The sequence below is a fragment of the Varroa jacobsoni genome, unplaced genomic scaffold (genome assembly GCF_002532875.2).
Source record: "Varroa jacobsoni isolate VJ856 unplaced genomic scaffold, vjacob_1.0 scaffold_455, whole genome shotgun sequence".
NCBI classification, from domain to species: Eukaryota; Metazoa; Arthropoda; class Arachnida; order Mesostigmata; family Varroidae; genus Varroa; species Varroa jacobsoni.
The window spans coordinates 45,767-69,236 of record NW_019213357.1 but is presented as its reverse complement, the minus strand read 5'-3'; the positions used below and the strand labels follow the sequence as shown (position 1 = coordinate 69,236).

Genomic DNA, 23,470 nt, shown 5'->3' with positions numbered 1-23,470 from the left:
ATATTAGGTAGTTGTTATTTACCTCATCATTCGGGTAAAATCATCTTCTATATATCAGGCACGTCTATCTGGTACTGGACTTACCGAAGGACACTACAAACGAACTTCAAAAACTAACATTTCTTTATTTAGATAAATTGTCTAGCATCTATATACAGTACGTAAACTAGAGCCAGCAGGGATAAATATCGATTACAAGCTTTCGATGTCAAGATCAAAATATAAAAACGTTAGTAATACCGTATAACCGTGCTTGTGTTTCAAATCTGAAGTGGTTCCCGTCATGGTGTGCAAGACGACCATATACAACTAAAAAACAATTTTTGATTTGGCACCATCGAAGAATCGATGGGTAGTCACGCTTACTATAGATGACAGTGAATACGCTATCACTTTAGTAATACACAGATTCATTGTATAACGACTCATTGCTGACGCTCACACGCAACCATCAGTCCGTTGTCCTTGTTGTATGGAACCATATATATGTATATATATATCTGCAAAGCCTAAAAGCAGATAGCTTCTCAAATAAGTTAAAACCTCCGATAAGAGAACTTTTTTTTTTTTTTTTTATGTTTGGCTCTATCTGAATTTTGAGTGATTAGATATTACAATATACACACAAGGCTAGAATCACAATTTCTAGTTTTTCGTACGAAGCCAGATTATATATTGTTTATAACGATAAACCAGTTCGGTATCAAACACTCCCGTTCCTTTGACGAAGTAACGTATTCACATCATCTAGGTATTTATTGAAATTAATAAATATAGAGTTAAAGGTTTTTTTTCACGCGCCTACTATGACCGTCTGTCCTGTGATGTATAACGAGTCCGCTCGCTGGCTATTTCGTGTCGAAGCTTCGAGGAAGGATAGAGAGCGCGATCACCCCTTCCCCATTTAGTCGCCCCTGTCTCATCAGCAACAGCTAACGAAGACGTCATAGCAGCGGTGGTGGTGATTGTACATAATTTACGCTAACGCTAAGCGTCCGCTGCTTATTATAGAAGCTGCCGCGCTGATCTTATTGATGAGTTTATGAACTGTCTGTGACAGGCCACATCATAGGAAGCCGCCGTGTAGCAAGCTTGAATCATAAGCGTGCTGAACGCATGTAGAATGGAACAACATGATTATCGTTACCAGCGGTACCATAACTGTTTAGCCCGATCTAATTTCGTTACATTTGAAGTCGGTGTCAAATACTTCGTAGACTTACTTACCTTTTATAATATCTTTTTACACTGATATGGCACAGCGTAAAACTTTTGCCACATGTTCTAGAAAGACAAGCTTTAGCGCTTCGTTGCGCCACGTCTTTGAAAAAGTTGATCGTTACGCCTGCGCTCGTCGTACTTCAGTCTGTCGGCTGCCACTCTGCCCCTGCTTCTGCTTGCTAACTTCATCGTCCATTCAGCCCATTGTCATCATTTCTTAGATTGCCCTTATTCGCGTATGGGTTCCTTGGAGAATAAACGATATTCTTTTGTTCCCAGCACAACACTGCCGCCATTTGGCTGGCTTGGGGCTGCATTTCGTGAGTACATTTTTTTTCGACCTGTTACATACGTTATAGTTGCCCCAGTGGTAAGCAGGTCTGAGCTATCTACAAACGCTGGTGTGCCAATGGCACTGCCGGCAGTAACAGGACAGCAGGGCGGGGGGATGGCGACTGCGGCGACGGTGGTAAGAGCAAAAGAAAAAAACCGAGAGAAGAAAAGAAATACTGCTACTTGCGTGGTAGTACACGTTTTCTCTTACCTTAAAAGGGTGCTCGTCGTGGTTGAAGTTACTGGGCTAGCGTTACTGGTTGGTGCTCCTTTTCATCGTTGCGCGTACATTTGTCTAAGGACGCGTGCACATCAAGTTATTGAGCCTCTCTGTCTGAGCGCTCCCCGCCGCGTCGTCTCTGTCTTTGCGTTTCTTTCGTTTTCGATTTTTTCTGCTTCCAGTCCTGGTGCGGCCTTCTGTGCCACCGAGTTAGCAATTCAGGGTTCACTATATCTTACGAACCGAGATCTTCTTGTACATGATCTAGACACCTCCGAAGTCGAACGGATTGGGCGTTCAGCAGATCACCATTGAAGTAGCTTTGGCTGGAATGTTTCAGGCGGTGACGGCACGGGTGAAGCTCTGATATTCGACAAAATTCAAGAGGTGAGGACAATAGATCACGTCCTTTTCGGTGCTAGCGGCGCGATAGCTATGCGCCATGACGTAGCCCTTTCGCGCAACTCAGCGGTGCGTGAGCAAAACGTGTTGCGCGAACAACGATACCAACATATTTTCATTTAACTAGCTAGAGAGTTTCATTCATCGGTGACGATCCGCGAGCCACCGGCGACCTCGGCGGCGTCAGTGTCTGTGCGCGTTTCCGACATGCCGCTGGGATACTCGCGCGGCGGAGAGGTATAGAAACACGCAGCAGGTCGAGCGAAAATAGGATACATAGGCAGACGAAACCGTTTCGGGCAAGTTTGCCTATGTACAGCTTCTTCCAAGGTGGTCAGTAGAAATAATGGAGGAGTCCAAACGAGTATAAAGAAGTCTACTGGTGAAGGCGACAGGGAAAGAGACGAAAACCTGTTAGAAAGGAGGAGACCTGCTGACTGCAGGAGGTTGGTTCCATCGGCCTGCTGCAGGGCAAATCTAATAGACGCTTGTTCCACTGCGCGGGATATACCTGAAAGAATCGTGGTACTTCCACAACAGTGTCCTTTATCTACCCCTTTTGGCCTGCGAGGCACTGCTACCCATTACGTAATGGCTTCGCCAGTGGCGGCGGCGTTCAAGGCACAAGGCCTGGATAAACGAGGCGACAGCGACCACAGATCGTAATTATCGGTAAGGGCATTAGAATGCTGTCATGTTGCTGCGACACGACAGCTCAGGTTGGCCTGGTGTCTGTTTGAGGTCAGCATCATTCATTATTATCGTATTACAAAAATAAAAAATGAGGTGGTGCCGTTATTTTTTTTTTTTTTTTTGAAAAACAGCGATCCCAACGACAGAGCTCTTTTAAGTATACAGAACAGCGTGAAAATGAAAAAAATCTATACCTTTCAAGCCGTCTTCATCAGGGTTTTGCCACCAGAATGAACTTGCTATTGTTTGTTTTGTATATCCATGATGGTGAGGAAATTGCAGTACATTTAATTTTCATACAGTCACCCCTTTAACAAGATCAGCTTGCCCGTACCGTGTATCCAATTAATTATATTTGAATTGCTGAAACATATACGAAAGACTTCAGCATAGTAAACATCGCCGGCCCGCTAAAAGGTCTACTGTTATACAAGACATTCCCTATTGTAGTCCCACTAGTAAACCCTAGAAAATTACACCAATAGATTGCCCGCTGCTGATTAATAGCTGATAATTGTATCGATCTAATGAACAGAAGAAAGGACAGAGTGTCAAAAGCGGCCCTAGAATCCACGCGCAGCCTTGTGTCATACGACTGTTTCAACGCGAGTACATTTAAAAAGATAGGCATTTCTTCAATTTTTCATCATGGGATGTCATTCAATTCCTGCTTATTTAGGCAAATATTCGCGCCTATGTTAGTTATTATAGGCCAGTTGACCTGCTTAAACCATAGTGTACCTGGCACCTAGAATAATCGTAACCGCAGGAGCAGGTAATAAGTACCCTCTGTCTAACTTAACTTAACCTGATAATACATCATAGAAAAAATAACACTTCTAAGCCCGTTTGTACAGCGGTCCTGAAAGCGCAACGGTGTCTCGCAGACATTATCGCAGAAATTACGTGAAAATGACGTGAAAAAATTACGAAAATGATGGCTCGTGTCAGAAATAAACTTTAGCGCCATAACGAACCTATAATCCTGTAGGCACTCCGGAAGACACAACTCCTCCAAACCTTTAGTTGAATTAGGCAAACCTTTATTTAGAGCATTATATTTAATAGTCGTTAGATCTTTGACTTATATTTTTTCAATCCTATTGTTGATAAACGAGCTGATTTTACCAATCCCTGGCCTGAAGAAATTCTCTCGAATGACATACCATTATTATAAAAAACAATTATCCTTCTCTGTAGACACCGTCATCCTATGATGTATATGTATGTATGTGTGTGTATATATCTATAATATTTTTATCTTGCGTTGTTTTATAGCAGCTGTAGTAAATTTCAATATTTTTTTTTCTACGCAATACGCTTTCTCAGTTCAACGGTCTTCGGGGTTTCATATCCCAAATAAGACGTAATATCCTAAAGCAAACGTACAATAAAATGACTAAATAAATATTTAGTCATTAACTAGTCACAAACACATAACAAACATATAAATCCAATAGCAAAAATAGCTAGACGTCATTGACGTACATCTATATATACGCGGATCAATCAATTAATCGTTTTAATTAACAATTTTTAGATCTTCCAGAAAATTTATTGCAGGTAACAAAGGTCCAAAAATGCCGTTGATAAAAAATGACGTCGAACGGCGGCCTCCGTCACGACTCTACGTTTCAAAGTTTGATATTCGGGTATCCTCCACGAAGCAGCTGTTAATATCTACTTCATACTAAAAAGTGTAAAGACAACCGATTTCGTATAAGAAAAACCTGTCTCTGTATTTAGTTCTATGTACCTCAGTCGTCTACATCTATTCTCAGCGAGTTGAAGTAAACTCCATCAGATCAAGTTCGTATATTGTAACAGTTTTTCCTAACTGCGGAGATATTTCCTTTCGAACTCGATAATAAGACGAAAATGCACGGGGAACAATGCGTTCATGGGTCACCGGGAGACCAATGAGGGCTTGAAGACAATGACAGCACTGAATAATTGCGCGGAAAAAGGAACCAGTAACCGGTCCAGGGTACCGAAATGACGAGAACACAACAGATCAACACTTGGAGGTGGGTATATGCAAACGATCAAAGCAAGCTCTCAAAAAGAAAGAAATTAACGTAATCTAATCCAGTTATCAATAGTAAACTGTTCATCTGCATGAAATTGTCGTTAGATATAATAATTGTTCGAGCAACTGCGATGGGACATAAGGATAAATATAATAATAGAATATCGCTGCAAATTTAATAAAATGACAACCCAAACGAACCTTCTAAGCAAGCTCGGTATGGATTTGAGAAGAGAAAAAAAAAAACTAACAGAGTTAAATCTCTATCAGTACAACAAACTAATGGGCAAGGAAGCTCAAATACTTGAGCCTGGGCGTCCATCGACCATAGAGTGGGACTCTTTACAGGTGATTGCCTGTCACGCGGATCGACTCACGGAGCAACACGCGTTTATCCTGTTTCCACAAGTTTCTCACTCGGCCTGCTCCTCTTAAAATCGCCGGAAGCAAACGACGACGCAGGCCGTGCGAATGCGGTACTCGAGCTACGGAGGAAAAACTAATTGAAGCGGCCTATCAACTCAGCAGTACAAGTAGACTATTAAGCAATGGAGATTTGAATGTTCGCATATCTTTAGACTGGCAAAGGAATCACTGTTTCTTAATACTGGGGAGCCCTTCACCTTTGCTGTAAGTAAAAAAAATACGACACTAGTAGAAGCAAATTGAACTTTGCGTATTATTTTTAATTGTTAAATAGAACTTTAGTTAGTGGCTTCTTTATTTTATCTTTCGAGTTCCATTTTTTTCAGAGAATTGAGTACGTAATTGCTCTGTCACATGATTTGTATGTTAGTTGTACAAGCAGAAATTGTAGGAAATTTCCAAGCGCACTGTTTCAAGTATTAGTCGTACTTTGAAGACTGTTTCTTTGTTAGATACACACACGTATCTTTGTGTAAACCTCACCGAACTCAAGGAGTCCATATAAGCCTGGCACTTACTGCGATTGATCAGGCGACGTATGCATCTATGCAGCATTACTCAGAATAGTAGTGGTGGTCCTTGAACGGTCCTTGAATTTCAGAATCGACACATTTAATTTCCTATAATTTCCTTTAGAACAATATTCGAAAAAGGTGTTTATCACACTAGCAATCCTCAGCTCCACGACGTAGCCAGTAGTCGATAAAGGTGTCTTCTAGGATGCAAATACATGTGCTAGATACACACACAGAAATATGTCTATTATCATTATTATCTGCCTGGCCCATGAAAGTAACCTTAAAGTTTATGTTGGATATTTCGGCCGGATTTCCTTGAACATTTCTGCCAGCCATGAATACCTCTATCGCCCGTATGATCGTCCTTGTCGTCAGACTGCATTGAAGATGCATAAGAGAAGATGCCCTGCAGGATCTATTCACTTATGCAAATAGCTATGCAGAAGGACACCCTAAGTAAACTGAGTCCACGTAAACAAACTGACAAGCGATAATCTGGTAAAACTAGAATAAGGGAATAATTAAACAAGAAAAAGAGATACTATCGGAAACATTTTTAGGACCAGTTGGTAGCATCATTTACAAGATTTTCCGAAAAGGTCGTTATTGGTTGTTTTCAAAGCCAACTACGTACGATTGGATTTTTTTTAATAATTGTTGTTTATTCCAATGGCCGGCTGAAGAAAACTATTGTCTATTTAGTCTCATTTCGTTTAATTCTGTAAATAATGTAGTCCCACTTGACGTTCCAGCATCTGCACATGTCAGTCATGCAGAAAGGAAAAAAATCAGGAATTAGAATGCTATTGTACAGTTATATCTCCGGCTTTTTAGTTATAGGTGACTTAGCTGCGCGTTTAAAAAAGATTTTGACAAGCGGACGAATGTTGCAGTGTTTGCGGAAAGTCCTGCCGCAAGTAGGATTGGCCTGAAGGCGGTATCCGTTTAGCTTGACATTGACGTGCAGCGCTAGTTCGAGAGGGAAGATGGTACACGTCGGAGACGAAACGCTTGGCTGCTGTCTGGACAGTAAAGGCAGTAGCTGATACTAGCCACCGACAGTAGCGTGCTGAAATACCTGCATAGAATCTCTCTGCCTGGTTAGTCTGATCGGGCTTGAAGATGTTAGAATATGATTTCAATATATAGCACCAGAGAGGCACGGCAAACCGTAGCTATCGCCCCTAAAAGTGGCAAAATTCCACAGAAATTACAATACCGACTCTGGATCGCTTGTGGCGACCACGCACTAATAGATTGGCTAGGTTGTCTTGTCGTTGAAAGATAGAAAGGCCAGCCAATTTTTAGTACTAGAAAGCACGCTGAACCATTCAGGGCCTCGGGGCCTCTAGCTGGTTTCTCCGCGAGCAGTCGAGTATTTGTTTTCTGAAATTAAGGATATTTAAGTTTAATCGGCTCATCTTTCTATTTATATATCTATAGAGAAGAATATTTCAGCGAAGATATAGGTTGTATCGGCAGTTTGTCAAAGGACAAGACCAAGCAATGAGCGAGGCCAGCCTTAGATGTCTATAAAACCGTCGATGCCTCCTCTCGCCAGGGTAGGCATGGATTTTATGGAGCCTTTACACGTGTAGGAAAAATGCTAATAATTATAGACTGTTACGCCTGTTTCGTTCACCTTTTCTAGTTGAACAATTGACACAACGAGCCCCGGTAAGGCCCTTTCTACTCTTTAGGACCGATATAGTGTCATAGGCGCCGTTTACATGGATAACGTATATTGCTTTCGGGATCGGTGCGTCCAACAGCATTTGGCAGGTTTTCGCCATAATAGAGCCACCGTAGCCTACCTGCAACCAAACAGGCTAGTAGAGCGGACGATCCATTTGGTCACGAAGAGCTTACTAGAAGCGTTTAGCCGAAGTTACTGTCAGCCTAAACCCCCGGGTGTTCTGTATTTAAGCAGCAACAGGAGGCCCGTCTCTCCAGCGGAGATGAATTCCAGAAACGGTAACCCGTCCGCGTCAAACGTTCCGGCCCAAAGAGCCCATTGTTCTGCACTTCCCACGGCAGTAGTCTAACACACTCCGGAAGCCGCTGCCTAGATTAGAACTTCGGTGTTAGCGTCAAGAGGCAGGTCATGCAGTACATATATCGCTCACGCAGCCAACCTAGGAGATATCACGAAAGATTAGGCATGGGATGAAGGCATTCCGTCCGATGGCGTGTTTGAGTGAAACGGACGCACCAAGTATATAGTCACAATAAATGTATTTCCGGTTCTGGCCGGTAGCGGATGTATAATACCTCATAACCGACCAGTTAGTCGCTAGTCGTCAGCAGCCGACTCTTGCCATAAGTACAATATACGCAATATATATTATATATGCACTGACAAGGTTCGACATAATGTACGTTCTATGCATGCTGGAAGTTCGATATGCGCAGTTGAATCTACAACAATGACCTGAACGGTTTTACATCTTGTCTTGCACGCGGGCTGAAAGGTATATGAAAATGATCATTGCAGAAGTCCTCGATGGACTTTAACAGAGGCCGTTGAGTAGAAAAGTATAAGAAGTGTACAGTGGAGAAACGACGATCTGCTAGAATCCTTGTTAATATTTTGGAGCAGAACCTTTCGCGCTTTCAAAATCCCCTACGTTGTCAGCTTGTAGTAATGCCATTGTTATGTCCGTTGATCGGATTGAACGCTGGCTTTAAAAAGCACAATACTGAGTTTTTTATATAACGGCTGAATGAAAAAACTTTCCCTTATTAGACCCTAATCTAGTTCGTAATACCTTGAGGTTCGCTATTTGTAGGCTAACGGCTTCCACTTCTACTTTTCACTAGACGAGAACGGTTTTCACCTTTGATTTAGGCCACAACTTTTATTTGTACATAACGGATAGGCTCCTGACGTAGTTGCACAATTAATACTTATAATACTAGAAGTAGTCAATCTAATTTTTTGCCGTGAAAACAATGCAATAAGGAATATGTAAGCCGAAGAGTCTGGTTTAAGCGCCGCCGTTTAAGAGCAATGTATGTATGTATGTAACGAATACATCGACATCAAGTCGCAAAATCTTCACCCCCTGATGCTTCACTTGAATTATTACCCTTGATAAATAGTTAGTGTTAGTAAATTTAATTAGCTTTTCCGTATCCGTATGTTCACGTCTGATTAGTACTAGCATCGAGATCTATTGTGGCACCAAAGTAGACCCAAACGAATCTGCGATACACAACCTATCACATGGAACAGATATTACTCCACTAAAAATCATACTGTACCAAAATAAATAAATAGTAGTGCCAACTCGTTTTACGACATGTAAAAATCTATGTAATAATTATCGTATTATGTAATAATTAATTTATTCAATTGCTATAACAGTATATATACATCGACATGTTTGTTACGTTTTTCAACTAGATGTATCATCGGGAAGAACTCTCCCAAGACAATACGACATCATCTTTGTTTTTCTTTTTGTATATTTACAAAGGTGATTTGTCCGTTGGATACTGTCCAGCCTTTACAACACGAGCGAACTCAGACCGTTGTTTCACTAGTGTTCGTGCTAGGGATGTCTAGGCTGAAAAATAAGCAAATAATAAGTAGGTTATTAAATAAAAACACATGTTTGCATTAGATTTATTCTAATTTTTGTCAAAATGTTTTCACTTCATAGGGGCTAACGGAGCTTTATTCTCGCATGTCACAAAAAAGTAATTGTAGTTTTTCTTTCCGGATTACTTTCGAATCGCATCAACAAGTTATCGATCTCATTGCGACTATTTTTTTTTATCGATCAGTCACTTTTCAGATCTGTTCTTCAATCCCAGATCAAAAAATGTTCAGATCCGGAGTTGGGGAATTTGTTTTTGACACCTCCACGTTGTCCTCTATATATTATTAATTTGGTTTTCCAGTGCTCGGAAAAGGCGGTGATCTGTCGGCGCAAGGTCTGCAGAATAAATTGAGTGCAGAGAAACCTCCCACTGAAATTCTTGCAGGGTGGCCTTAACGACCTTTGCTATGTGTGACATTAATCATGGGCAACGCTAAGTTTGCCTGATTTACCGATTTTTTTCTATCGGAAAATCCGCATGTAATAGGTGCAAAGCGAGATATTCAGTAACAATGGTAAAGCGTGTTTTCTTGCACCCTTTACTTAGTTTACGGGGTACAGATGCCCGGTTTAGGGAGGTTTTAAGTAAATCTCATCGAGTCATCGACCCAGATAGTCAGTCAATTGGTGCGTAATATATCTTCGGTGTCTCATCCAGATGCCGTCTTTAAACTCAGCATGATTCATCCTCTCACGCGCGCAGTTCATATTCTACAAAGTACGAATATGGCTGCGTTCGCATGTTTTCGACGTCAATGATTTTTTTTTCATTTGAAACGGCCATATTTCGAGTTTTAACTTAAAAAAAAACCATTCCGTTTAGCAAACAGACGTACTTCACATTATCGTCGAAAGAAGGCGCTCTTGCGTGGTGTATAGATGTGACCAAATAAAGGGACACGCAAAGAAAAGCGGAACATTTTAAAAACCTCCACTGCCTTTTAGCCAACCCAATACACCGTTGAATCCATTCATTTGTTATGCTTTTCATAGCTTTTTTATGCCATATCATGTTAATAGCATATTCTAGAGGCACACGGTTCTCCATATCAATACACCCAAAACTGATAGCTACGTAGAACTTACCTTTGGTTGGTTTCAGCTATATTTTGATAGTCAGGCTCTTTGTAAGCACTCATCGCATTGATGTTGCCTCGGGCCTCTGAGGTGGCGTCTGCCTGCCGAATATTAAAATTTCCAAGTAAAGGCCGCATTAACTGTTCATTTTCGGGGCCGGTGTCCTCCTGTTCCATTGGGAAATTTGACGATAATAATAATAATAATTAGTAATTAATCAACTATTGTGTTATATTTTACTATATTAATCAATGTATACTTTCGTCAATCTTAGGTTTATGGCTTTGATATTACCAAACGACGATAGCTAGCCTTAGAATTCCAAAAACTTGTCCTAGTTCCAAAAACCAAGTAGAGAGTTTTATGTCCGAACAAGCGAATACACAGGAATTGGTCTGAATAGTAATGAAGGTTATTTAGAGAACGGTTCGTCACGGTCACATTGTGCTGCTGGTGGACTCGAACCTTAGGGAACAAAAATACAATTACGTGCCATGTCTTCGAGAGGCAGTCTGTGCAGGAAGGGTTTAAATAAACGTCTCTCTCAAAATATACTATGGAAATCCAATGGATTTGTTGAAAATCAGTTTACTAAAAAATACAAAAATATATCACTTGGCCTGAAATAATTATGGTGTCGCTACCTTATCACGACGTCCAATAGAATTTAGGTTAGGCTCTATTTGGCGCAATAGTTTGGGTGTAAGCGAAAAAATCATTCGTGATCGGTAACCAAATCGCAGAAAATCGGTAAAGGTAGTTTATTGTAAACTTATAAAACAGGCAGAAAAAATGTACAGGATCAGCTAAAATCGAGCATTTTTTCCCACGCCGCGAACTCCGCCTTTAATATAGAGAAAAATCTGTATAGGGTTTTTCAGTCTTCTTCTAATGTCTGCTATGATACTAATTAAATTAGCTTTCTCTTGTTCGTTGTCTTGGGTTTGTCTACGTCTAATTTAGTACACAATGCATTCGGTCAAAGAAAAAGTCCTCATTTTTAGTACTACTGCCACCGTTTCGTGTGATTCCCATGCGGAATGATAGCTACTTAACAACACGATATTAAACATTTTTAAGGTTATTTTTAAGTTAAACGCAGTGTAATAATAGCTGACGTAGAATAATAGAAACGACCACGATTGTCACTTAATAGTTTTATTAATACTATGTCTTAGGTAGGAGAAATACAGGTTTCAAAAATACTGCTTCCATATTATCTATCTAATCCAGGCCACATGAGACGATGCCCTGAATTTATATGTTTTTACTGAAGACCTGGCAGCGCCATACAGGAATTGTTTCACATTGTAGCCCAGAACATTTGCAGTATGTCGTTACAGACGGTAAAAAACTACAATTTTGTTAATATTAAGAAAAATTATCGGTTTACTTAAAAAAAACTGGGCGCTTAATATTCACTCAGGTAGAAAGCATGTCTGTAGCTACGTCCGGCCAATGAAAGTACCTACTTTTTTACGATCGTTTACCAAAAGGCAAGCTAACTAACATTTCACTACTGATCTAAAAGATATCTCAGTTTTACCTGTAGAGGTGACGCTGTGACATCGGTAAGTTCAGCTAATAACTGATGTCCTTCTCCAAGATTGTACAAGTTAATTATTCCCAGTTGCACCTCATCATTTGTAAATTCGACATGCTGTCAAATAAATACGACGCAAAATTTGAGTGAAGATTAGAATAGAATAAAACAAATATACATCACAGCTGACTAAATTATGTATTTATCTAGAATAGTATAGATAAAAACATTTGTACATTGTAGTTTCCGTTGCTTTTCTGCGAGGCCTTTTCCGTGAGCTGTAGATGAAACATCATTGGCGAGTCATGTCCTGCACAAGTGGCTGGCATCTTGTGCTCTACATTTCTGATGCCCTCCTGTAACGGCAGGGATATTATTATTAGATAGATCTATCATAACACAGATGTGTGCCATTATGTAAAATCAGAAATTTCAATATTTCATATTGACTCATTCACTGCTGAGTTTCATTGAAGCTCAATGAATGTAGTAGGGTCAAAACAAATTGTTTTTTAGTTTACATATCGTATTCTGGCCTTTTCGTACACTTTAATGTATATGTATATTAGTATTAGGCGGGTACCAAACGTGGAACTTAAGGTGAAGTTAAAAATGGCGCACCTTATTTTGTGATATGATAGGAATGTAGATCGATACTTACAAAACAAATAATAAAGAATGACTGGGGACCAAAGATCTCATATATGTGAATATATGAGTTATGAGGGGCAACTTAGTGATGCTGCTAACATGATGTAGGAAAGCAGAAACTAACGTACCATGACTAACATACGCTAACATATCCGCCCAATTTCGGTACTTAGTCCCAGATTTGGTGCGCTATTTTCTGTACTATCAACTACAATTTTAATACATGGAAAAGCCTCGCATTAGCTACGCGATGATTCGAGCTTATACGGGATCGCTGGCGACGCAAATGATGCCATAAAATACTTTGGCGACCTCTTGAAATTTGTCTCATCGCCTTAAACTTACTAAGAAGTAAAAATGTAGCCAATTTAATAAAAGGCATTTGATGTCACACTATTCTCACCTAATTCGAGCTTCGACCCCTCCGCCACAGCCGTTTCGAACCGAAATTTTGATTCGACAGGCTGACTGAACACCCTGTCTTGGTTTTTTAACTGCTGGACAATGAATTATTTCATACAATCATCACAATTTCGCCGTACACGTACAGCTAAGCTACTAACAACTTTTGCCTAATTCTCCTTGTGCAAAAATAGAGTACAAACTTACAAACGAGGAGCACGCACATGTAAGAACTATATAATTCCTAATTAACCCCCTCGAGTTTCATAGGGAGGTGATAACGTACGACAGATACGAACATATAGAACGATAGTCGGTCGATAGTGTGTCACTCGTCCGATAAACGCGATCCGTATGGTTGAACGCGATCACCGTTGAAGAATGCTATATAGCGTAAGAAAAGATGTTCATCTATAGCTAACGGTCGTTCGATCGCATGACTTACTCGGTGCTGGGTCTTCCTATTTTTTTGGTGATGATCTGATTCTGTTCGATGCTGATAATATGTTCCAGCAAAAACCAATATATTAACGACAAGCAGAGAACAGCCGACGGCTATCGTGATGAACAATGCCTTCGAATAGGGTCCCGAAGCCAGACTCTCGAGAGACAGCATAATCTGGTCCAACGGCGTTGAAACAGTCGCGCTGTTGCCCGACGGGGACTCCGAAGGAGGCATGGGCGAGGATACTGGAGCCATCAACGCAGGATCTACACTCATTAGGTATAGAAAATGTCAGCACAGTGTGGGTTATTATAATATTTTTACTGATGGTAATGACTAGGAAGCAAAACTGAAGAAAGGTAAGCGAAAACTATTAGCGTAGCAAAAAAGGCGCCGTATTAATCTTTTATTGAAAATGACTGGCCAGTCTTACCGAAAGCTACGCGTCGTGGTTGTATCGATTGTTGAGGCTGCGATGTCGATTGTAGCGTGACGAGAGAAGGTAACCGGAATACGAATGGGCTCTGCGAAAGCGGATAACCGCGGGGAAAAGTGAGCCCCTCCGAGGCATCATTGTTTCCTTTTCGATTTTCACTGATGTCTAGCTCGTCGTCACCGACCATTACGAGAGTACCGTTACTATCAACGATGTCGGGCCGATGCAGCGCAGGTATGAGTCGATTCCACAATGACATTCGATGAGCCTCGAAATGTTGTAGTGAACGTGGTTTGGTATCTGTGCGCAGATATAAGGAGAAGGCTAAAGATTGACACAGCTAAATATGAACAGCGACTCCGGAAGTAACGAAATGGAGTTAGTTGACGAATTTAAGAGATAAATGAATCGTCAATTTTTTGGTTACGATTGCGAACGTAAGGCCTTTTGTTTAAGAGCCGGTGAAACTAGAGGTCGTGCATTAGGCCAACCGTCACTTACCAACTAATAGATAGATTCCATGCACGGACTCGTACGGTGGCCAGGAGATTTCCTCGGTGACTGGTCGAGATGGTCGCACCTGAGTTACCGTTTCAAACGTCTCGATCGTGCTCGAATTTGGCTGTCTGCTCAGGCGTGGGACGCATAAGTACATACGTAAATCTGTACTCGCTAAATGTTTCTGTATATCTATATATATATATATATCTATATGTTGTAGCATGTTCATGCAGAAGTACGTCTTCAGCGCTAGTGTGATATGCTGGCTGGTGGTGTTGCGTATTCCTGGTCAAAAAACGTCATGTCTAGCTTCCGATTGTTTTGCTGATCCACGGACCTACATATGGCTATATATATTTGCGTGTACTGTCTACTTTATTTAAACGCTCACCCTGTCCGTAGGAAATTGCTGATATAGTTGAGCATGAGCTCAGAGACTTGCATATCCTGACGGCTGTAGTTGACACTAGGGAGCGCATCAAGTAGCGGCACCCCAAGAAGGAAATTAAACGCATCTTCTGCCCCCGGCGTACAGGTATACAGATGACTATAATCGCAGTTGCTGCTCTGATACGAAAATACGAATAGATGCGTTGAGCGCTGAATTTTGCTACAAACAAATAGAAAGAGGGAGATAAAAGGAATCGTGTTTATGATAATAATACTCATTTTCATTCATTATATATTTTCACCGCAGTGCCATTTCCTTCTGAATCTTACCCAGTAGCTGTTAGATGGGAGTGTAGCGCCGTGACCTCAATTGCAGGCGCTACGACCGTCGAATCTGATAAAGCGTCAGCGGTATCTTGAAGTATATCAAGCGTCGACGACTCACCCCGGGACCAATTCGTATACTCATTCGACACTGAAAACAATATCTCGTTTTGATGGTACACAAAAAGATTGCGAATCAACGTTCGTAGGGTCTTCTCTTTAAAAGAGAGCTGAAAGAAAGCGGATACGAGTACAGTTACGAGGAGTTATGTTAGTTTCCGTAAATCTAGGTTATTTCTAGACTCTTTGTTACAAGAAGTTTTCAACAAGTGAAATTGATCAGGATTTCCAATCGTATTAGCCTAATATTTAAGTGCTGATTTGAAGTCTCGAAAAAAAAAAAAAAAAACAATGTCGTTTGAATTCAACAGTACGGTTGTAGTGAGGTTGATAAAATTACGTGCTTTTTGCTGTCCACACGCTTATTGCAAAGGTTAATTTTGACATTTACATGGTACGAACAAATGTGCACTAGAGGGACTGCTCTTTTCAATCTGTCTTGTTCTTGACGATTCTCCGATACGTACTTCGATTCCATGAACACGCTGGTAGTCATTAAACAGTTGTAGACTTTCCCATTTAGTAACGCCTACGACAAGGTCAATTTGTGAAAATGGTATCTGGCGTCCCTCTGGATGTGACGCCTCGTACACATCTATAGGGACCATATCTCCATCCGGGGTGGGACCGAATGGCCCGCAAAGGTGATCCGGTACTTGAAGAGTTAACGAAGCTCTTACAAGCTCTTCGACAGGACTCTCCCTGAAACACTCCATTGGTGATTCTAATGACGAACTAGTACGTTCAGATTTGCAGCCCAACGCTCGCGCCAACAGCAATGTCTGTTCTGGTCCGTCAGTGCAAACGGCCCATGAAGATAACGCACTACCGCCAACTAGCACTAGGCGCCGTAGCAAATCTGGAATTAAGTAGCAGAGGTGTAAAGCTCTGATTAATATAATAAGTGTTCATTGTATCGTCCATTAGAGCATAGTATAGTTAAGTTGTACGTAATTTTTAGTAATTGCAGTACACGCTTGGTTAAGCGACCACACATAGAGCCGCTAGCGTTAACTCGGCAAAAAATGATACTGCTGACTTTTAAGCTTTGCAATTATTTAGCCGCCATAAGTCATTCGACTCCGTCGGACTCGGTGGAAAAAAAAAGTGGGTCAACAACACCCTTTTTGAGATAAATGTACCCAGAATCGCTTAATCACGATTTAATTAATTGAATAGTTAGTGACGTTTACTTGTAGCCAAAACGTTCAATAAGTAGATGTGCGTGCATCTGTTAGACCGGCTATCGTAGAAATGTATTTAAAACTTTATTTAGGACAGTAGCCTTGGAAGAAACTATCTATTTTATGGTTGAAGTTATTTAAAATCCCACATTTGCTAACTTGATGGTGGTAGCTTCGGCCGTTTGAAACAAGCTCATGTAAAATTCAATCAATCCATTGTATCTCAGCTCTGTCGAGCCAAATATATTTGCCTTTGTTTATCTTCGTTTACTTCCCTTAAATCCAACTTGGGGTGTTGATGTTAAGCTTTGCGTTACATTACGAATGGCAAATCGTTAGCATTACTATCTCGTGAATAATACGAAGAAATAGAGAATGAGAATTTAAAAAAAGTTCAATGTCTCCTTCTGCATTACCTTGTCGATGAATACCGCTCCATGCGTTTCAGTGTGTTCTCGCTCATATTTATGTATGCGTATATAGTTTTGATTTTTCCGATATACTGTTGGCTGTACTTACCGGCAGCTCGTGCGTTAATCGCTAACAGGTGTGCCATGGCAGCGGCACGTCCTGCTCCCGCTAAGGTCACTTTGTCCCGGTCACCCCCAAATGCTCCTAGATTGGTTCGTAGCCAGCGTAAAGCGATCAACTGGTCTTGAAGTCCCACATTTGAGAACGACGAAGGACTACCTGAAGACAGAAAACCTACACAACGAAAAGGTCGAATAAGAAAAGGTGATCACGCCAGCGGAGAAAACCACTCATCATCATCACCACCGGTCCAACATCGACAGCAGGCCCACAAGCCCTTTATGGCACCATGGCCATGATCGAATGGCGTTTATAACCTCAACAGAGATCTAAGCAGTCACGACCTTTGTAGGAGTGAGGTAATCAAATTAGCGTTTTAGACGAGTATTTGATAAGAAGTGGCAGATGTCATTGCGTTTTCCGGATGTGCTGGTCAATTAGTGTTGTGCTTTTAAACCCGGAGTTGGTCTCTTGGTGTGTCCCTGTGTTCAGTGTAATAACGTATTGATAACGATCATGAAAAGGTAGTATGTCGTAAAAATGGTACGAAATTAAGAAGTTCGTGTATGTTAGAATGTCTGGTGTAATTTTTTTACTCTTCGGTTTTGAAAGAGAGCTCAAGTTCCAAAATGAAGACTAATAAAATAAGGTTCGGTGCTGTTCACTTCAAATAGTTTTAGTTATACGTCTACTGGCAGAGTTACCACGATTGCCGTTAGCCAGATGAAGATGACTGTGACATCGATAACTGCGATAAAAATCATTGCAAACTTCAAATATAGCAGTCGAGCATAGTTCTCAAGCATCGTTCAAGTTTTATTCATAGACTAAGCAAACTTAACAGTCTAGCTGTGTTGTGACGTTTGGCTAACTTACCGAGGACTCCGAGCCGATAGTTAATAGAAACTACAATTACATTCGAATAGGCAGCCGTTAATGAGCCATCTACATGATTTCCGCTGCCCCACGAATACGAGTCACCCGCCGATAACACTACCAGAACTGGCAATTGACGACTTTCCGACATCTGCAACGCTGAAAAATGAACAATGCGTTCATGCTATCTATCAGCCGAGCGCCCAGCTTTCGTTAGACGAATCCATTCATCCATTATAGCTGACCCTTCCAGTCATCTTATTGCACGTCTTAAATTTAAATTCACAGCAGATGCCTTAAGGATTATACGAGTATAATACGATCTAGCGCTGTTATCTACACTGGATCGCGCGAACGTGAGGCATCGAAGTCACTAATAATCCTCGATAGTGGAAGACTTAGACACTTTTCCACTACACCGCGACTTATCATATACGATTAACATGTGTGTCGGCCACTCGGAAATCGAACTGTTATTTATTTTTTTTTTTTTTTTTACAAGATTGTTCTCTAAGCCTATAAGTATAATACCATATCAATCACACTCACTTGCTGGGACATAGATGTTGAGGTAAAGGCAGTCCTCACTCTGATGGCTTCCATCGACAACAGACCTCATCTTACGCAGGTAGTTAAGTCGTGCGGTGGACATTCGGGCGCTGAGCTGTTCCTCGCCGCCGGATATATTTGGGAAGGCCTGTATGCACGAGGGAGGCATCTTGGTTAGTTCGCGTTCCCCTTCCCAATTTGCGGGCGGCTGTGGTGGGTGAAAGCGTAGTCGACCCGTTGGCGGTGCAGCGTACGGGACTCCGAGGAACACTTCGACGTCCCGAAGCCTGGTGCTCACCGTGACCGGCGATCGAACGGAGAGCACTCGGCCTCGTAGAACTCCCTGTGCCACTTGCACCGTGCGGATACTTTTGTTCCAACTCAGCCAGTGCGGAGGTAGATAGGAAGAGGTTGACCCGCTGCTTGATCCGAAGCTAAACGAGGTGCTAGTGCCGCCCAACCCGCTGCAGATGTCACCAAATAGAAGCAGGGTAAAGACGAGTAATAGACGGATACTGTTGCAGCCACTGATCAGGGCTCTAGCCCCCGTCTCAGAAACTGAGGCGCGGGCTGGCAGCCAAGGAAGTAGGACTGCGACAGGACCGAAAAGCATTTTCAGGCATCTAGCCTCCATCCGGTAGCGACGACATAATGACGCGACTGGTGAATCACCAGTGCGACGCTTTGTCGAATATTCGGCTGTGAAGATGTTCAGTCCTCGTGTACAGCGGTGATTGTCGTTGAAAACGCTGAAAGAAAAGAAAAATCAATAAAGAAGAACGGTTAATGCTATAATCAAGAACATAACAGAAAACTAATTATAATCTGATAATACATTGAAAGGAAGTATTGCTGTAATACGGTTTCCTTTAAGAAAGCAGTTCTGAGTCGTGAATTTATCTGGCGAAGGACATAGGGAGACATTTATGAGAAATCTTTTTTTTTTTTTTTATAGGTGTATCTTAGACCAAAAGCAAGAACAATTTCTATTGTAGTTAAATAAATGCCTTCACTCAAACTTTTTGCAGGTTCAGCTGTGGGTGATATAGTTATTAGACTTGGGAAATAAAAAGCGAAGCAAACATATATAGTTATTATCATTCTACAACACAACCGAGCTTTCTGCTTTAAAAACGGCTCGACATGTTGGTACACGACAGCAGTGTGTCTTCATATATCTAATATCATTTTGCTTGACTATTAAGGTGTGCCACACGCGAGAAATTTCATTACGTTACTGAGATTGCTGCCAACGTTACTGGTAACACAGTAGTCGCAGCTATTTTGACCAATCAAGTGAGATAGAGTAGACTCATCTCACGTTTACGCGCGCACAAACGAAGACAAGCGTGTGTTGAGAATAGATTGCCTTGGCTTCCACGGACACAGACGATCTAAGCGCAAAAAACCTGTAGCGCTGTGGCGTACCTCAAATTTGTCTGAAATCTCGGCCCAGCGCAAAGGCTCTCCCTATCTACTGCAAGCCAAAGGACCAGGCACAGCGCCAGGTTTAAAAAAAAAAACCTTTTATGTGCCTGGTGGACAAGCTAGCGAGCTTGTGCTGATTTTAATTTGGCGTTGGGCCAAAAATCCCAAAAGATACACTATTCCAGGGAGGGAGGCAAGCAGCCGTCTTTGTTCCGCACGACGTGAATACGTTGGAACACGTCTTTTTTTAGAAATGTATATCCCTTTTGTCGCTTACGCCGGCGCATTTGTTCATTCCGCTGTGTGTGGATTCAATTTGCGATGCGTTTGGCACCAGTGGATGGGCCCAGTTCCTTTCCGGCCTCTAGTCCCTCTGTTTTTCAATCGAAATGGTTTCTTTGACACTCGGTTTTTGAAATCGGCGTTTACCGCTTTTTTACTGGGCGCTCATCACTTACGACTGGGCCAGTGAGTGTGAACGGTTCTGAAGGGGGTAGGTGCGAGCTTTGCCGCCTTCGAAGGCGTGCGGAGGGCAAGTCTTTGAATAAAGTCGTTTACAGCATTAGCGATTGACGCCATTGGAATGTGCACGAGGTAGACCGTTGGTCTCAAAGGCTCCTCCTACCTAAGCATTTCAAAAGTCAAATGTAAACACACTGCGTTGTTTGTACCTTTAATGTTCTTTTGATTCTAAATGCAGCGTAAGTAGTCTAGGGCGTTATCGTACAGGCAGTGACGAAAAATTCGACGTTCTCTGACAGAAAATAACTGCTAAATGGAATCAACTAATCTATCTGTATGTTGATGAAACTGTTGCTTTACTCAATTTAACAACTGCATTCGTAGAACTAAAATAAACTTCTATTGCACCATAAGAGAACATCTTAAACATAGCTTGTGCGTTATAAGAAACCGAACATTGTTATTGATCTTGACACAAGCCGCATGACGTTATTTGTAGCGCATCGTCTCTTAGGGCCGAAAAACGTAATCCTCTCATATTAAAGCTATGGGAAAGTAGATTATAATTCTGATGAGAACGGAGTTTACTACAATTGTGTTAATGGCCGGTAATGCTCATTGGGTTTATATCACGATGGATATTTAAGTGATCAGGGGGCCGATGTGTAATAGTCAGCAGCGAATGGAGGAACTTTTTATATTATTATTATTGTAGGGTAATTCGTGATGACGACTTGATTCCAGACAATTTGGCAGGTTAGTGTATGGTAATCGATATATAAATGTTTATTTTCAAAAGGAAAAGTTGTATAGGGCCCGGAATGATAGCAACGGCTACCATGTGTATTTTAATAGAGTTTGCCTGAAACAGCGTCTAACGAAAGTACCTAACATATCTGTTGCCAGCAGTGTCGGCTATACACAATGATGCATTTATCGTGCTAGCCTTTTCTCTTTCGACTAAGTTCTTTTAGCACATCCCAACCAACCTCTACGGCCAGCAGTTATTAAAGGCCTATTATACTGGAAACAGCAGAGAGCCATACTTGATGTCTTGTATACTTCATATATGTAACCCATGGGAAGTCCTGCATGTGGGCGGTACAAAAATAGCATGGCGACCTTGAAAGCTCATCGAGGGTTAAATTAGTAGTTCGCAAGTCAGGCCTATTGCACGATTCGAAAGGTTGAGCTCTGGTAGTAGCGAGCAAACGAAGTTACAATAAATAGGGTAATGCAGCTGAATGGTTGAGTTACTATCTGTAGGACAAATTCTCACATATCCCGTGAGATCTTAGTGGATAACGTATTTGCGTGCTAATATTGCGCAGTCAGTGTGGTCTAGGTCCGAATCCGGGCGTAGACACACTTCGTCTCCTGCTGAGAGTGAGTCGTCTGATGCAACTATGCCTAATGGCGATACCGGACATAAAAACTTGAAACACAAAAACACATCGAAAACCGGCGTCCTCAGCGTCCATGTAATAATACTGTTAGTATTGCAGGCTTGATAAGATTCGACTGGTAGAGATTAGATGTTAACTGGCCGGCTGCAAAGGAGTATATACAACCAGTCGGAACCGAAAGTTCATAAATCGTAACTGTTTATTTTCTGCGTCTATTTCATACGACCATGTTATCGGACGGAACACCTTCATCCACCGCTCAATGTTTCGGGTACCCCAAAGGTCTTTTCGACGTCCCATCCAGGGATGAATTTGAGCAGCAACTTCCAATATGTGGGAGTCGTAAGAAAACGGCCTCTCCGGTCGGAGCGTTTGATACGAGAAGGTTGCTGTATTCGCGCACTCGCTTCTATTAACGAGGCCGACCATAGATATCTCTCCGCGGTTTAGATACAGAATTTCTTTTCTCATTTGGAAATATTGGCTGACCAGGAATCTAGTAGCTTGTTTGGCAGCACGACCTCAAATCCGTAAAGAAAATTAAATGGAATTCCGTTTAGGGCTTCACTAACGGTAGTATGTATCGTGAGAACTTCTGCAAGCGTTGTAGCGACGGAGGAGCCCGGCACTGCCAGCAGACTCACGGAGGATGCTTCGTGACCGTGCAGATCGTTCGCTTCACCACTCCATTCGTTTCTGGGTGGACCGTGGTGGCCCTCAGTGTTGTTCGCCGCTGTATACTGCCAGACTTAACGGCCCCGGAAAGGACTTACGTAATTCGTAATGAGAGCTTCTATCGTTCCACACCACCGTTCTGAGGGACGGAAAAGGTCTTTATTATGCCCAGGAAAAGGCGAACCAAACCAAATCAACAGTTTCTATTTACCAGTACGAATAAAATCGTCTTTTCCGAGACATGAAACGACTTTTTAAAATCCATGTTTACCTTGGCGGAGGGACGCGCCGGTGATTCTATGAGCGTTTGGAGCAGACGCCTTTCCCGACCTGGTTTAAATTTCTAGCGAATGGCACAGCTTCAAGCGTACTTCCGGGTCGTCGCCAGACGCTTCGCTCCGCGAAGTAATGGATTATCGATCGGTGAGCGGTCTCGGTAAAGCACAGATGGTTTTAGCAGCAGACTGTAAATACCGCCGATTAGTAGTTCACGGAGAATCGCTGCAACCTCGTGGCCCAAAACTGTACAGCCTAGGTCTCCGCAGTAGAAACCGCCCGGTCCTTCCATCCTGCAAAGGCAACTCAATCTGGCCATTCCACTGGAGCATGGCCACCAATGGAATCCCCGCCGATGCTCTGCAGGCAATCCAGTGCCCGTTCTGTGACTTTTCTTCCTCATTGCCTCTTTGCGGGGTGTTGTCATTTTAATGACTTTGGCGATATCAGCTGGCCGTGCTTGGCTGTCAAAGGGAAATAAGAACGACTTGACACATGCTAAGGCATGAAAATTTCTACAGCGTTCACAATGCAAATCGACGATCGAATACGCAAAAAACTAATCTGAAAGTATTCCCGTTTGCGACATGATCACGTACAGCGTTAGTACGACAACTTGTGGGACTACGTAGATCTGGAGAACTGATCACACCTTATAGTGGTCCTTTAGCCTTTTGATCCAGGCTCCTGAATCCGAACACTGTACGACGTCGGGTTCGCAAAGGATTTCGCTATTTTTCTTATATT

The 23,470-nt window shown here is 42.0% G+C and overlaps 1 protein-coding gene and 2 long non-coding RNA genes across 10 annotated transcripts in view; 1 reads left to right on the top strand and 2 right to left on the bottom strand.

The window, feature by feature from the left end:
* The window catches only part of LOC111260591 (uncharacterized), a 6,854-nt gene extending 2,439 nt beyond the window's left edge, over positions 1–4,415 (bottom strand). The window contains exon 1 of the long non-coding RNA XR_002680423.2: positions 1,766–4,415. This is a non-coding gene — a long non-coding RNA (uncharacterized LOC111260591). The remainder of the gene's footprint in view (positions 1–1,765) is intronic.
* Positions 1–23,470, top strand: part of LOC111260589 (uncharacterized) — a 38,842-nt gene that overhangs the window by 9,642 nt on the left and 5,730 nt on the right. For 2 of the 7 annotated variants that reach the window (XR_002680418.2, XR_002680417.2), the window contains exons 3-4: positions 4,410–4,896; positions 5,247–5,568. This is a non-coding gene — a long non-coding RNA (uncharacterized LOC111260589). The other 5 variants (XR_015311116.1, XR_015311117.1, XR_015311114.1 and 2 more) reach the window with 5 other exon arrangements.
* LOC111260588 (neuroligin-4, X-linked) overlaps positions 9,166–23,470 on the bottom strand; it is a 26,621-nt gene continuing 12,316 nt past the window's right edge. For both annotated transcript variants that reach the window (XM_022833467.2, XM_022833468.2), the window contains exons 2-14: positions 18,477–19,225; positions 17,928–18,086; positions 17,040–17,225; positions 15,804–16,195; positions 15,223–15,446; positions 14,894–15,112; positions 14,503–14,627; positions 13,999–14,301; positions 13,566–13,831; positions 12,304–12,423; positions 12,071–12,184; positions 10,534–10,691; positions 9,166–9,411 (exon numbers count right to left, since the gene is read on the bottom strand). In XM_022833467.2, coding sequence (XP_022689202.1) covers positions 9,369–9,411; positions 10,534–10,691; positions 12,071–12,184; positions 12,304–12,423; positions 13,566–13,831; positions 13,999–14,301; positions 14,503–14,627; positions 14,894–15,112; positions 15,223–15,446; positions 15,804–16,195; positions 17,040–17,225; positions 17,928–18,086; positions 18,477–19,225 — 3,058 coding nt within the window. In that variant the 3' untranslated portion in view covers positions 9,166–9,368. The remainder of the gene's footprint in view (positions 9,412–10,533; positions 10,692–12,070; positions 12,185–12,303; positions 12,424–13,565; positions 13,832–13,998; positions 14,302–14,502; positions 14,628–14,893; positions 15,113–15,222; positions 15,447–15,803; positions 16,196–17,039; positions 17,226–17,927; positions 18,087–18,476; positions 19,226–23,470) is intronic.